At 46.9% G+C, this 15,785-nt stretch overlaps 1 protein-coding gene across 2 annotated transcripts in view; it reads right to left on the bottom strand.

The window, feature by feature from the left end:
- The window catches only part of APLP1 (amyloid beta precursor like protein 1), a 62,957-nt gene that overhangs the window by 22,799 nt on the left and 24,373 nt on the right, over nt 1-15,785 (bottom strand). For both annotated transcript variants that reach the window (XM_084815455.1, XM_084815456.1), the window contains exons 10-12: nt 14,277-14,405; nt 14,078-14,177; nt 9,898-10,044 (exon numbers count right to left, since the gene is read on the bottom strand). In XM_084815455.1, coding sequence (XP_084671581.1) covers nt 9,898-10,044; nt 14,078-14,177; nt 14,277-14,405 — 376 coding nt within the window. The remainder of the gene's footprint in view (nt 1-9,897; nt 10,045-14,077; nt 14,178-14,276; nt 14,406-15,785) is intronic.

The raw sequence follows: 15,785 nt of genomic DNA, 5'->3' as shown, positions 1-15,785 counted from the left end.
TGACCCATTCCTCCTTGCAGGACACATGGAGCAGAACAGTAACTGGAGACAGGATTCTGATATGACCCCCTTCCTTGGACAGAGGGGTATTTGCACAATGGCTACATTTGCCTTCCTTTAGGCCCATATGTCGACATCATGGGGACCAGCAATGGAAGAATGGGGCTGGAACATGTGTGAGGGTGTGCATACAAGATAGATAATCAGAATCATGGGGTTCTGACCATATTCATGTGCTGGCATGGGGGTACCACTGATGCACAACCCCACAATTAATGGGTAGCAGCAGGGTTTCTAGTGATGCTGTGGGAGTGGCCGTCAATGCTGCTCTGTTAGCTTTCATTTCTGCCACTGTCGCTGAGCCATTGGCTTTGCTGTGACTACATTATGCTGCCGTTAGTGCTGGCATAGCAGCCATCTCGCATAACAGGATCAGCCTGCTAGGGGATGTTTCAGCCGTACACCCTTTATCTACTATCTTAGTTCATTCACAGGTCATTGTCTTCCTCCAGGGAACGGCGCACTTCACTCCACCTAATTCTGCATACCAGAGGAGGTAACATCACCACTGCTGCTTATGGACTTTTTCTAAAATGAAGCGAGAGGCAAGTTGTGCACCCCTGATTTTTGCCAAGGGATTGTCCCCCCCGCCCCCCGTTCATGCCTTGAACTAATTCACAAATTAGAAACTACACTGAACCGAAGGGCGGTGGTTGTTGTTACAGGACTGTAGCCACAGGGGGTGCTTCTGGAGCCTGCCCCCCCCAAGATATTCCAGGCTTTCTCCCAAAATATAAAGCTTTCATTTAAAATACATAAATAAAGGTAAGCCTCTAGCCTTTTTACTTATAGAGATATATCACAAAACACACACACCTACAGAGAGTATTTTACCCAATTGCTCACCAGGAAGCAACACAGCTGAACAAGTTTAAGACATAGTAGGCACGCTGTATTTATTTTTCTGGTTGGTCTGCAATGACACCCCCCGCCCCAGTATCTCTGGTTATGGTACAGGCTGGATTTTAATCAGAGAGTAACTGATAATGTCAAGACATCCTGATCAATTTTCTGTCTGTCCATGCAGGAAGGGTTTCAGTAAAACAGTATCTTCCTCAGTGGAGGGTGGTGGCTCCGATGTCAGTGGGGCGGTGAATCCACTTCAGGTTTTAGTCAGAACTCTAAAGGAGCTATCCGAGGTGCTTCCATACCTTGGATAGCTCCTTCAGAGCTCTGACTGAAACCCGGAGCGGATTCACCACGCCACTGACATCGGAGCCTCCAGCCTCCATTGATCTTCCTTGAATGTACAGCCTTACAACGGGACCTACAGATCACAGTGGAGAAACACAGGCAATCCAGCTATTTTCCTATCTAGCCTTGTATTGCCTACTCTGACTGGCGGCTGCAATCTAGAGTCTCTGGCACAGGTCATTCCCATCACCTGCTACTTGATCCTTTTTAACTAGAAGTGTCAAGGATGAAACCCAAGGCCTACTGCAAAACCATCAGCGGAATTTTCTACTAAGAGCCAGAGTGGTTTGGGTGGCTGCCAAGTGTCGGGAATTGGGCTGGGTCTAGTCATCACATGCAGCAGAATGGAGCAACAGGACGGCAGGAACCACTTCACACTATAGGAGGGGGATTCCATTTTGGAATATGCTTCCCTGTGTTAAAACAAAAACACTCACACAAAACCTTGCAAGGAGAAAAGTAACACCGCAGGTTGAAAGGTTCCAGCTTGACTGTACACTGTGCTGGCTTTCTGTTTGCAGGGAGCTTTTCACATTGGGGAGCACTCAAAATGGCTAGATGCCCCACTCCATTCACCCATTTCATTCCGCTTCGTGTGTAGACCGGATGCAAATCCCAGCACAGTTCAAATCCCAGCTCAGCTCTGGGCACGCTGCTCTCTCAATTGGTCAAACTAGAGACAGTAAATCAAAATGCGGTAATGTATTTTATTTGCCTGTCTTTTTTTAAAAAAGCAGCTGCCGGGGGTGGCTGTGGTTCAACACCACCCTCCCTCCCCCAGCAGCAGTCCTGACAAACCCTCTAAGCTGCTAAAGATGGGGGAAGGAACATCCCTTTGGTACCAATAGCTTCCCTCCCCAAGGAAATCACAACTTCAGAGATGGGGGCAATTTTCATTGGTATTGCTGAGCAGAGTGTGTGTGGGGGGAGGGTTAAACCCCTCACTCCACAGTCCCAGTTGCGTTCCCCATACCTGCCATTTAGAAATGCGTTGACCTGTTTAGCGTATTGTCTAGTTTCATCCTCAGAATAAGTGGAAGGTTGCAAATTACTTTCAAATGCCTGCAGAACCGCCCACCAGTCTGCAGTCTCAAGCACGCAGGATTACAGGAAGCTGCCTTATGCCAGATCAGCCTTTTGTCCAAACCTGAGGGGTGGAGAACCTCAGGCCTGGGGGCCAAATCTGGCCAACCTGGGTTCCCCAGAAGGCCCCGCCCCTGCCCTGGCCCTGCCCCCTTTCCCCCACCACCTATCATTTGGTGGATTCCTGGCTTTTGCATGTCTTTCCCTCATTCTAAAATGTTCAGCTGCCTCTCCGAAGGCTTAGTTACACAGTCAATAAGAACTTTACGCTACAATATGCTGGTACTTTTTGGATTTTTGGCCCCAAACTTTCTGTCTTTGTGGGGCCAGCCCTACCATTAGGCAAAGTGAGGTGGTCACCTCAGGTTGCAGATGCTGGGAGGGGGCAGCAAGGTGTTGGAAGAGAGAGCTGAGTGCTAAGTGGCCTGCCCGGTGCTCCCTGAGCTAATCTGCTGCCTTCAGGGACAGTAGAGGATGCTGTACCATTGTCAGCGTTGAAGAAAACAGTCCAGTCAGCTTTTGTACATGGATCAGGAGAGGGCGCCATCTTGTTCTTTGCCTCAGGCAGCAAAATGTCTTGGGCTGGCCCTGTGTCTTTGGCCTACCCCTTTTCCCTTCAGCACCACCCGCCACTGGAAAATGGCCCCCAAAGCTTTTCAGAAATAAAATCCAGCTGTCAGGCTGAAAGAGATTCCCCATCCCTGATCTAGCCCCATGTTGCTTCTTTTGACTGGCAGCAGCTCTCCATCACCTACTCCCTGATCCTTTTAACTGGAGGTGGCAGGGATTGAACCTGCAACCTGTTGCATGTAAAGCAGGTGCTCTACAATTACGCTATGGTTGCTCCCCTTCTTGCAGTGAAAACAAGGGTTATCAGTCCCCTTGGTGGCCCTGGCATACCTGGTAGGTGGGCTGCATTCAACTTGGCAGGTCCCAAGTTCTGTTAAAGGGAGAAGTTCATCACCAAACCAGACCAACACTGCTTTATTATTCCTGCTGATAATGTGTCAGACGATTCACGCTGACTATCGAAGTACCAGTGTACTGTAAAAGACGCAAGTAAATAGCTACCACCCTCCAGTAAATCTTTTGCTCCAGCTCATTCATACGGACATGAATTCTGGGTCCCAAAGCTGATTTTTATAACATAGGAGCAACAGATCAAAAGCCAATAGGAACCTAGCTGTCTTAATCCAGGGTAGACTATTTGTCAGTCTAGCCTAATATCGACTGGGTTCGCACAACATGCTAACCCACACTCAGTGGTTGAGTGCGGGCTGTTGTTGAACCATGGGTTGTTTGTTGAACTGTGGGTTAGTGTGTTGTCTGAACCTGGGACATTTTCCAAGAGTGGCTTCTTAACCATGAAGTGTGGCATATTTTTCTCGAACAAGCCACTTTGAGAAGAATGGTTTGTTGTTAGATTATTCAGTGTGGTTAACAAGGTACACTGCATGGTTAACAAGCCACCCTGCAGAAAATGTCCTGGATTAAGACACGGTTCAACAACAACCCACACACAACCACTGAGTGTGGGTTAATGTGTTGTGTGAACAGCCCCATTGTCTATTCAGACAATACAATGGCTCTCCAGCAACCATCTTTCTCATCATCTGCTCCCAGGTCCTTTTTCCACTGGGGATGCCAGGGACTGAACCTTTGACCTTCAGCATGCAAGTCATGCCCTCTACCAGTGAATCTAACAGAATGTCTGTTTTTCCATCATACCCTTTGATCATCACCATCCGTCCTTCTGCCCAGGCATGCTGCCTCAGCATCATTTTCAATGCCCTATTATCCTTTGATCATGAGATACAATCTGTCACCCAAACCAGCCATTTTCACAACTGGAATATCTCTACAATCACTTCTTTTTCTGTCTATTGATACTACTGTTGCCTTGGTAGCTTTGCTGGTTATTTCTCTTCTCATTTGCTAGATTCTTTTTTATTAGTTCATCTACTTTAAAACACACACACACACCCAAAATCCTGCAGGTAGATACTCTCTATTTTATTACTGAATTGTACTGCATTGCATTTTTTCAACTGCTTGAGGAATACCATAACCATCATAATCAGCAAGCAAATCCGGATGTTGCAGGAAAATGTTTAGCAATAGAGGGTTCTTCCATCAGCCTCCATAATTAAGAGGCATTTGGCATAACCTAAGCTTTATACTTAATACAATTCCTAATCGCTGCCTAATTGTTTTGACAAAACACCACCACCTACACAGACATCAGATGGCAGAGTTCCAGAGCTAAAGTGGTTGGATACTGCCCATTTGATTTTTTTCTTTGACCATCTTTAGAGAATGTTTCCCTACTCATTTCCCCCAGTATTCTCATTACATATATTCAGACCCGGAGTGCAATTTTTATGTATCGCAAATTGCAACTCTAGCATTGGTTCTAGGTGGTGCTGGGTCCCTTTTTTTGTGGGCCCTTGGGCAAGACATCCTCAATGGGCCGCCTTCCTCAGTGAGCCTACCTTCTCACTGCCATTGTCGCCAGCTGCTCTTGTTCCTCATCCTCTGTCTCATCTTGGGTACCACTTGCTTGCTTGACAGGCAGAGAGCCTGGGAGCAACCAGGCCGTAGCATCTCCTGCTCCTCCTTCTCTCCACCACCGTTGTTTGGGCCAAAGCGAGAGAGTCATACAATCATAGAATAGTAGGGTTGGAAGGGGCCTCTAAGACCATCGAGTCCAACCCCCTGGTCAGTGCAGGAATCCAAACCAGAGAATCCCTGACAGATGGCTGTCCAACTTCATCTTGAATGCCTCCAGTGCGGGAGAGCCCACCTCCTCCTGAGGTCATTGGTTCCACTGTCGTTTTGCTCTAACAGTAAGGAAAATTTTCCTGATGTTCAGCCAGAATCTGGCTTCCTGTCACTTGAGCTCATTATCCCATGTCCTGCACTCTGGGATGATCGAGAGGAGAACCTGGCCTTCCTCTCTGTGACAACCTTTCTAGTACTTGAAGGGCGCTATCCTCCCTTCTCAAGGCTAAACATGCCCAGTTCTTTCAGTCTCTCCTCATTGGGCTTTATTTCCAGTCCCCTGATCATCTTCGTAGCCCTCCCCTGAACCCTCTCCAGTTTGTCTGCATCTATCTTAAAGTGTGGCACCCAGAACTGGACACAGTACTCCAGATGAGGCCTAACCAGTGCTGAGTAGAGGGGAACTAGTACTCGCGTGATTTGGAAGCGATACTTCTATTAATGCAGCCCAAAATAGCATTTGCCTTTTTTGCAGCCACATCACATTGTTGGTTCATGTTCAGCTTGTGATCGACAACAATTCCAAGATCTTTCTCGCTTGTAGTATTGTTGAGCCAAATATCAACCGTCTTGTAACTGTGCATTTGGTTTCTTTTTCCTAGGTGCAGAACTTGGCACTTATCTCTATTAAATTTCATTCTGTTGTTTTCTGCCCAGCGCTCCAGCCTATCAAGATCACTTTGAATTCTGTTTCTGTCTTCCAGGGTATTAGCTACTCCACACAATTTTGTGTCATCTGCAAATTTGATCAGCATTCCCTGCACCTCCTCATCCAAGTCATTAATAAAAATGTTGAAGAACACTGGGCCCAGGACTGAGCCCTGTGGAAGGGTGGGAGAGGCAGGTGAACAAGCAGCCCGCAATGGTGAAGAGGAGGAGCAACTCCAGGGGCTCTTGCCAGTGGGCTCCTGCTGGAGTGTGGGCCCTCGGCAGGTGCCCAACCATGCCTACCCTTGATGCTGGCCCTGGTTCTAGGAGCCAGGCAGCTTCCTTATTCTGCTTCCTAACTTCTGCAGTAACCGAAGTGCCAGTCACCAGGACCATTTTTAAAGGTACCAGTGGCTACTGGGTACCTGGGTTTGTACATACCTGTTTCAGACCGTATTTCCTTTCAACCCCCCTTTCTCGATGAAGAGGAGTCCTTCATATACCCCAGTTGTGAACACAATTCTATATCCCAGAATTATTTCTTTCCTTTACAAGAAGTTTCCTTTTCCAATATAGCTGCTATGACACAGGATGACCTGGACTGCAAACAGTCTACACGGCATGGGTCGTGCCATTCTTTCTCAGCAGACAGATGACATCATGTTTTAAGATTTTGTATCCCTTTCCCATCAGCCTTAACATACCGTGGGCTCTCTTGTAGTTGCAGGAGAGTAGGGCTGCAGAACCTCTTTCAGCCCAAGGGCCCAATTCCATTATGGAGATGCCCTCGGGGGCCTCATTCTAATGATGGGTGGGGCCAAAGACAAAAGGGGTGTGGCCCAAAATACACACACAAACGCACACACAACATGCAAGGAATACCAGCGTGTTCTAGCTTAAAGCTATTACTGCCAATAACTAAGCCTTAGAGAGGCATTTCAACCTTTCAGAATGGGGAAATGAACTGTGCAAGAGACAGAAAACCCACCAAGAGATCAGTATGTGGTGGACGGGGGGCAGGCAGGGGAAGGGGGCAGAGCCATCTAGAGAACACCGGGGTAAAATCCAACATAAGTCCTACTTAGAGTAGACCCACTGAAATGAATGGAACGTACATTATTCATGATTAATTTAAATCCTATTTGTTTCAATGGGTCTATTCTACATAGGACTTATGTTGGATTCTACCCCAGGAGGCTAGATTGGGGTCGCAGACTTGAGATACACAGACTTGAGTACAGCCATTGTTTTTTCGGGGAGCATCTATCCTGCGTAGGATGCACAGCTCAATGCAGAGCACCTGCTTTGCAGGCTGAAGGTCCCAACTTCGACCCCTGGCATCTCTGGTTTAGGAACATAGGAAGCTGCCTTATACTGAGTCACACCCTTGGCCCATCTAGCCCAGTATTATCGACACCGACTGGCAGCAGCTCTCCAGGGTTTCAGGCAGGATTCTTTCCTCGCCCTACCTGGAGAAGCCAGGGATCGAACCTGGGACCTTCTGCATGCAAAGCAGGTGCTCTGTTACACTGAGCTATGGCCCCTCCCTAAAGGATTTAAAGCATTCAGTAGCAGGAGATGGGGAAGACCTCTGCCTGGGACCTGGGAAAGTTGCTGCCAGTAGGGGCAGACAGTGAACTCTAGGAATACCAGTGATCTGACTCAGGATGCAGCATGTTACCTCTGACAAAAGTGTAATAGTAAAACTCTCCAGCAACAACTCCTGCAGCTGTTGCTACCCAGCAGAATCAAGTCTATTCTACATGCAACATTACATAGACACAAAACAGTCCACGTTTTACACCACTACCATTAAAGCAGCCAGTATTCCTCTATCTCTCAAAGGCTAAATCCAGTCCATGGTGATGATTACTCCCAAGGTCAAGTAACAGTCAGCATAGATGAATCAAAAGATGAATTGCCAGAACAGCAGCTGGAATATCCAAGGTTCAGAGTAAAGCTGAAAAATGCTTTGGGAAATCAGGACTGAAAGGCAAAATCCCCAATTCTGATGCTATTTTAAAAAAAGAAATCTAAAAATTGGTTTTCAATTTTTGTTTAATTCTGGGCAAGTTTCTAACTTGTGTGGCTTTCAGAGACTGATCTCACATTGAGTATGTTATGCCTATTTTATAACAATACCAAGATTTTTGAATTTGAGACAGTCATTATGATTGTATTTCTTTTCAACTCTAGGAAAAAAAGGCAGGATTTTTCCACTACTGTATTTTTTGGTACATAAAAAAATCCATTTCTAAAAATAATTGTCTGGGAACATTAATTAGTAACATAATGGATAGATAGAATACCAGTTAAATCATGGTAGTTTCAAAGCTGTAATTAACTTTGTCCAGGTGTTTATCCCTTAGAAACATACATATTCAATCCATACATACATGCACACATTCAATTTATGCACACATTCAATCTAACTCTATTTATTTACAAATAGAAGGTGTTGGTGGGTGGGTGGGGGAGAAAACAGGACAGTGAATTAAAACCCAAATCTAAAATATGCAGAATGAGATCCCAAATTGATTTAGGGCATCAGAAAGTTTTCAGATCCAAAATTTTATGGAAAGCTGTCATCCTCATGTACAATCAATGACCATAAACAAGAAGCAGAAGAAAAGGTCAGATCCAGAAGGAAAGGAAGGTGTGCCCCAGCCTTCCCCAATCCGCCCCCAGATGTGTTGGACAACTCCCATGTGGCAGCTGGGGAGTATGGGAGTTGTGGTCCAACACATCTGGAGGGGGCCACATTGGGGACATGCTGGTATAGCCAGTGAGGAACTGGCGATGGGGAGAGCTACATCAACACGTTTTCCTGGAACATCCCAAATGCAAATAAAGGTTCTCCCTAAAAACCTTATGTATTCAGAAGCAACAAAGAGAGCTAGTATCTGACCCTCAAAAGGACCAACAGAAAGCATCACACAGGATCAGAATGCTACCAAAGCTAAGATTGCATTACGTACGCCAATAGAAGACAGCACTGTTTATAGCTTTAAAATAAAATGTGGCCAGGCATCACAGAATGGCGTTATTTCATGGAGGATTTTAGTTTTTCTAATTTGTTCTGCTTTAAAAGGCTACAGGGCTGATGAACCTATCTGTTAAAAGAGACTGAAAAGAAAGTTATTTTGAGATTAAGCCTAATATCCCCAAGTGTCTTCTGTGGTGAGGGTTTCCAAACAGATCCCTCTGTAAAGCAAATAATCATCATGACCAACACCACCACATAGCACTGCCTTTCAAACATGGGTCTAAACCCAATGAGTTTCTTAGGGTTCTGCCAGGTGAGGCTTTTACTATGCAATCGCCTTGCCTCATTCACATAATTTTACAGGGGGTCCAGATGTTGTCATCTTCCACTTGTAACCCTCCTGCATTTCCCCACTGCTTCTTCTGCCTTTTTCCTTTACACACACACACACACATGCACACGCACGCATGCACACACACACTCATGAAGGAGGAAAAGACAGAATAGCTGCGTGACAGGTAGTGGTAGGAGCCCTCCAGCCTTGGCCTCAGCATAGCTGGTCCTCAAAGGGGCCTTGTTTTCCCACTAGGAATATCTTCCCAAATATCACTGAAATGAGAAGCGCGTTCTGTTGGTTTTGCCCACAAGAGCAAAAACAAAAAAACAAAAAAAAAAAGGTAAGCCTGAAAATGGTGCTAGAAAATGTAGGGAACTTTAATAAAAAAAACACTCAATTGCCCATCGCATTTTAATGGAAACCTTCCTCAGGGCACCAGAATTCAATCTGATGGGTTATTCTAGTAGGGCAAGATTAGGAGAGATGTGTTGGGCAATTGACTATTTTAATTAAGTTCTCTACATTTCCCATTACCATTATGAGGCATCTTTGTTTCTTTCTTCTGTTTGGTTTTGCTGGTTTGTTGCATTTGGTGCTGCCCTTTGCCTCTCCTTCTGGTTTTGCCCACAAGACATATGTGCCGCTTTTGGGTCTGCCACCTAACCTCCTGTGAACCAACTCCATTTGTACTGGACTGCCATGATGCGCCAAGGTCAGCTATGCTGCTCAAGGACCGACAAAGGAGTACACTGGCCACATCTCCTTAGCAAAGCAAAACTCCATCTCCTTCAGACAAAGTCCTACTCACCTTCCCCATCGTGTGGGTAAGAACGACTCTCAGATACTAGATCCTCGCTACTGTCCACGGGGAGGAGTTCCTCAGTGGTGCGTGTCTCCGAGATGGACGTGGTGAGCAAGTCACTGGTGGATACCCGTTCCGATCGCAGAAGCTCCTCTAGAAGAGGATTACACAAAAGAGGGAGTACACAATTACTCTGAGCTCTAACCAATGGACTCAGGATTCTGACTGGCCAGCGACAAAGTGTGCCCCAACACAACCAAACCTTTTAATTTAAATTGCTACACCTATGGGATGTTTTCTTTGCTCAAGACCCAACCGCCCATATCATCATCCAAAAAGGATGCTGGGTGAATGAGAGAGTGTCACATGTAGGCGTGATGCTACGTACTTAAAAGATTTGGGGCACAGATCCATAAGACACACATCTGCATAAAATCTGCATAAGCTGATTTGTATCGACATATGCAAATTTAGAAATAATTACTAGGATTTATTTAAATTTCATAGAAGGCAAAGCCATTTAATTAATTTCCCACCCAAATTACCCCAAATGAAATAAACTCTGCAATTAATTTGCGCCCCCACCCCAGATGATTATTTATTACATTTCTATACCACCCAATAGCCAAAGCTCTCTGGGCGGTTTAAAAAGATTAAAAACGTTTAAAATACAGTATACAGAAATTAAAAACCATTTACATAAAAAAACATATGAACAGTCAATATACACAAAAGAAATACATATCTAAAACAACTTCAAAACAAACAATCTCAAAAGCAAACAACCATAAGATATTCCAGGCTCGATTAACACTTATCATATGCTGCCAAATACCTGGGAGAAGAGAAAGGTCTTAACCTGGCACTGAAAAGATAACAATGTTGGTGCCAGGCGGGTCTTGTTGGGGAGATCATTCCAAAATTTTGGGGCAACCACCGAGAAGTCCCTCTCCCTTGCTGCCATCTTCTGAGCTTCCCTCAGCGAAGGCAGCTGGAAGAGGGCCTTAGATGTTGAGCATAGTGTACGGGTAGGTTTGTGTCAAGAGAGGCGCTCCGTCAGGTATTGTTGTCCTGAGCCGTGTAAGGCTTTATAGGTTAAAACCAGCATCTTAAATCAGGCTTGGAAACATACAGGCAGCCAGTGCAGGAGGGCCAGAGTCGATCTTATATGTTCGGACCTTCTGGTCCCCGTTATCAATCTGGCTGCCGCATTTTGCACAAGCTGCAGCTTCTGAACCATCTTCAAAGGCAGCCCCACATAGAGTACATTGTAGTAATCTAACCTGGAGATTATCAGACCATAGATAACTGAAGCCAGGTTATCCCTGTCCAGATAGGGGCGTAGCTGGGCCACCAACCAAAATTGGTAGAAAGCACTCCGTGCCACTGAGGCTGCCTGAGCCTCAAGTGACAAAGATGGCTCAAGGAGAACCCCCAAGCTACGAACCTGCCCCTTCAGGGGGAGTGCAGCCTCATTCAGAACAAGTTGAGCACCCTCCATCCGGTCAGAAGAACCACCCACCAGCAGCATCTCAGTCTTGTCTGGATTGAGTTTCAGTTTATTAGCCCTCATCCAGTCCATTGTCCCAGCCAGGCACCGATTTAGCACATCCACAGCCTCGCCTGAAGGAGATGAAAAGGAGAAATAGAGCTGCGTGTCATCAGCGTACTGATGACAACGCACCCCAAAACTCCGGATGACCGCACTCAGCAGTTTCATGTAGGTGTTAAATAGCATGGGGCACAGAACTGACCGCTGTGGAACCCCATACTGGAGAATCCACAGGGCCGAGCAATATTCCCCAAGCACCATCTTCTGGAGCTGACCATCCAAGTAGGAGCGAAACCACTGCAATGTAGTGCCTCCCACTCCCAGCTCTGACAATAGGCCCAGAAGGATACCATGGTCAATGGTATCGAACGCCACCAAGAGATCAAGGAGAATCAACAAGGTCACACTCCCCCTGTCTCTCTCCTGACATAGGTCATCATACAGGGTGACCAAGGCTGTTTCCATGCCAACACCCGGCCTGAACCCTGACTGAAATGGATCTAGATAATTGGTCTCATCCAAGAGTGTCTGGAGCTGGTTGGTAACCACCCGCTCAAGAACCTTGTCCAGGAAAGGAACATTTGCCACTGGCCTAAAATTACTAAGATTTTCTGGGTCCAGGGAGGGTTTCTTTAGGAGTGGTCTCACTACTGCCTCTTTGAGGCGGCCTGGGACCACTCCCTCTCACCAGGAGGTATTAATTACCTTCCTGGCCCAGCCAGCTGTTCCTGCCAGTTTTTATAAGCCAAGAGGAGCAAGGATCCATTACGGAAGTGGTTGCATGAACCTGTTCAAGCACCTTGTCAACGTCCTTGAGCTGTACCAACTGAAACTCATCCAGGAGAACAGGACAAGGCCGTGCTCTGGATAACTCACCAGATTCACCTGGTATAACACTGGAGTCTAAGTCCTGGCAGATGCAAGAGATCTTATCCTGGAAGTGCCTAGCAAATGCATTACAGTAGGCCTCGGGGGGATCTACAGTGTCCTTAGGGCTGGTTTGTAATAGCTCCCAGATGACTCTGAAAACCTCGGCTGGGCAGCAGATAGAAGATTCAATAGAGGCGGCAAGAAGATTTTTTTTTTTATCAAACCTTTCCCTCCCCAGATGCAACCTGCCCCCCCAAATCATGCCCTGCCCCCCACAGCAATGAACCTTCAAAAAAACCCCTTCCATTCGCACCAATGGACACTCAGGGCTCTAGGAAATCGATTCGGTCACAATGTCTGAAATTCTTACTACTCCTTCTACAACAGAAAGCCTTTCTGTGGAAGTATGTTATGTTCAAAGCACCTCTTAAACCCCTCTCCTCCTGGCTGGGTTTGGCATATGTATAACACAGCCTGGCCAAAACTTGTCATCCACTGCAGAGGTTCTCTGAGACGACCTTGCATTTGGTAGTGGCCGGGCAGGATAGATCAGAATGGGGGAAGGCCCTCAAGGAACAGTGCTGCCAGGGCTATCCCCTTCCTGGGTGGGGTCAAGTCAGATAGAAAATTGGGGCAGGGGCTGGATGCGGCCTGTGCGGGCCACCAGCAGGGCTGGCCCAAGACATTTTGCAGCCTGAGGTGGAATAGCAAGTGGTGCCCCCTAGCCAAAGTCGAGGCACATAGTACCCAAGGCTGGCCAGGTTATTTTGGTACCTCCCACAAGGGCCTCCCCCGTCCCTGGCAGTAAAAATACAACACTACTACTAAATTAAATAAATGACAATTGGTTGCCCCTTCCTGACACCCCAAATCAGCTGTCTGAGTTAGCTGCCTCACTCTGCCTAATAGTAGGGCTGGCCCTGCAACCAGTTAGCTATCCCGGGACTGCAGACTCTGGCCTCAAACCATCGTCCAGGGGATGAAAGGCTTCTGGGAGCCTGTACACCCTGCTCCTAGGAAGAACATCACAAGATGGGGAGACTAACCTAGGTCCACACATCATCCTGAGAAGGAACAGCTGCAGGCAACTCGTCTCGCCTTCCCTGCCAGAAAGAACTTTGAAACTAAGGCTTTCTTCACATGGAGCTTTTATCCTGCAACCCTCCCAAAAGTCTGTGGGCTCTTTACATGACACCATGACCCTCCAAGGCGTCTCCTGCACTAAATGCCCTTTGTTCCATTTTTAAATAGATCGCAGATCATGAGCTATCAAATTACCCCGTTGTGTTCCGCTTGAGTTCCCTCCGTGAAAAGAGGAAAAGCGGCAAGAGATCCATGAGAGTGAGATCCATGAGAGTGAGATCCATGAGAGAAAACGGAAGATTCAGATATGGGGAGAAGGAGGGGGGAAAGGGAGGGGGGAGAAGTGGGTGAAAAAGGGAGTCATTGTGATCCTGCATTTAAAACAGAAGGAGAAAGCCCTGTTTTAAATGCAGGATTTTAGGCTGGTATAGCGATGCCCTAAGAACTGGTGGCTGAGTTTTCCTTCCCCGCCTGCACCTCCTCCCTCCCAATCCCTTTTCCTTTTGTGTCATGTCTTTTAGATTCTAAGTGCGAGGGACTGTCTCATTATTCATCTTTGTAAGCTGCTCTGGGAGTCATTTTGGGCCGAAGAGCGGGGTAAAAATACTGTAAATAAATAATTGTGGGGTGGGGGGGAGAGAAGAGGGGACATCTGAGACACAAAGGATTTGGGGTACATACCAATGTCTCCTCGGAGTTCCTGTGTAAGCTGGGGGTTCTTGTAGAGCAATGCCAGGCTCTGGTTCATCCGTTCTTCAATGACATGGAGGTGGGTGTTCACCTGGGGAAGAAGAGAGCAGCCTGGGTTTATTACCACTCCTCACAGATGTGGCTGCAAGATGGGGGGCGGCATCTGGGGAGAAGAGAAAGGAAATCCCACCTGGAACTTCATTTGCTCAGCCTTCTCCGGATCGGCGGCAGCCACATGCTGATAATGGCGGAGGGTGTGCCGCTGGTCCTTCTGTTCTGCCCGCACATACCTCTTCAGAGCTGCCAGGATGCGGTCCGGCTTGGTCAAAAGAGAGCACGAGACAAGTTGGCTGCATGCTGGCTGACCCTCTCCCCTTCCCCACCCTGTTTGGAACAGGCTGCAGGCCCACGCATGGATCCCTTTGCTTTCCTTCCCCTGTGACCCCCGTGCAGGCACGATGTATGGCGGGTGCAAACTGAAGGGAAAGCTTTCACCTATGCAAGGGTGCCACATGAGGCCTGTCACAGGTAACCATGCACGCCATGTGCACAGGCCCCATTTCTGTGCACTGTTCCGCTGGCTGGTGGTGTGCTGACCCAGGTGCGAATATGCTGGTATGCCAATGTTGCACACGGATTTGCCAGCAGCACACAGGATAAATGCATTTGAGTATGACCAGCCATACACAGCAAGCTTACACGGGTCATGGGTTTTCCCGTAGCATGTGCCCTTTCTAAAATCAGACCTGAGAACCCAACTGCAGGCCTGAGAGGATCCAACTAGTTTATCTAAAAGTGTTGTTAATTTAATGTGCTTTGAACTGGCTACATTTCTTCCTTTAGAAAAAAGCACACCCACAATCCAGATTGGGTCAGCATAGGAGAAGGGGAATGGGTTAACCCTTTGCATTGTTTTCTTTCTAAAACTCATCCCCAAGGCTGCTATTTGCTCTGAACAGTGGCTTGGGAGGGGAATTCTAGTAGGAAAATGGTGTGTGTGTGTGTGTGTGTGTGTGTGTGTGTGTGTAGATGGGAAAATTAATCCCCGCCCTTCTCTGACTGTCACAGCACAGTCCTAATCTGTATCAGCCCCCCCACCCTCCCCTGATCAGCTACTTTTTGTAAAGAAAGAGATGTAGCTAGTTCTAAGCACATTAAGGGCCAAAAGAGACATTACTTTATTATTTACTTCTTACATTTCTATACTGCCCAATAGCCAAAGCTCTTGGGCAGTTCACAAAAATTGAACCCTCAAATACAACACAATAGCACATAATATAAAACCTTTAAAAGTTTAACACAGAATGAAACCAGAGTTAAAAAAGAAAGAACACCAGCAGGGAAAGGTCTAAAAACACACATTTAAAACAAAACTGAAGAACTAAAAAGCCTGGGAAAATAAAAAGGTTTCCACCTGGTGCCAAAAAGACCACAATGTAGGGTATCAGGTGAGCCTCTCCAGGAAGCTCATTCCACAACTGGGGTGCCACCACCAAAAAGGCCCTCTCCTTAGTAGCCACCCACCTTACCTCATTTGGTGGGGACACCCGGAGGAGGGCATTTGAAGATGATCTTAGGGTCCAGGCAGGTAAATACGGGAGATGATCATTCAGGTAACCCGGTCCCAAACTGCTTAGGGCTTTAAAAGTGAATGCCAGCACTTTGAATTGGCCCTAGATACTTTAAATGTCTATGTCTT

The sequence above is a fragment of the Heloderma suspectum genome, chromosome 10, assembly GCF_057233095.1.
Source record: "Heloderma suspectum isolate Gila_16-S chromosome 10, 16-S_ref, whole genome shotgun sequence".
In the NCBI taxonomy this organism is placed as follows: domain Eukaryota; kingdom Metazoa; phylum Chordata; class Lepidosauria; order Squamata; family Helodermatidae; genus Heloderma; species Heloderma suspectum.
Note: the sequence above shows the minus strand (reverse complement) of the source record. Positions and strands in the feature narration are given on the sequence as shown.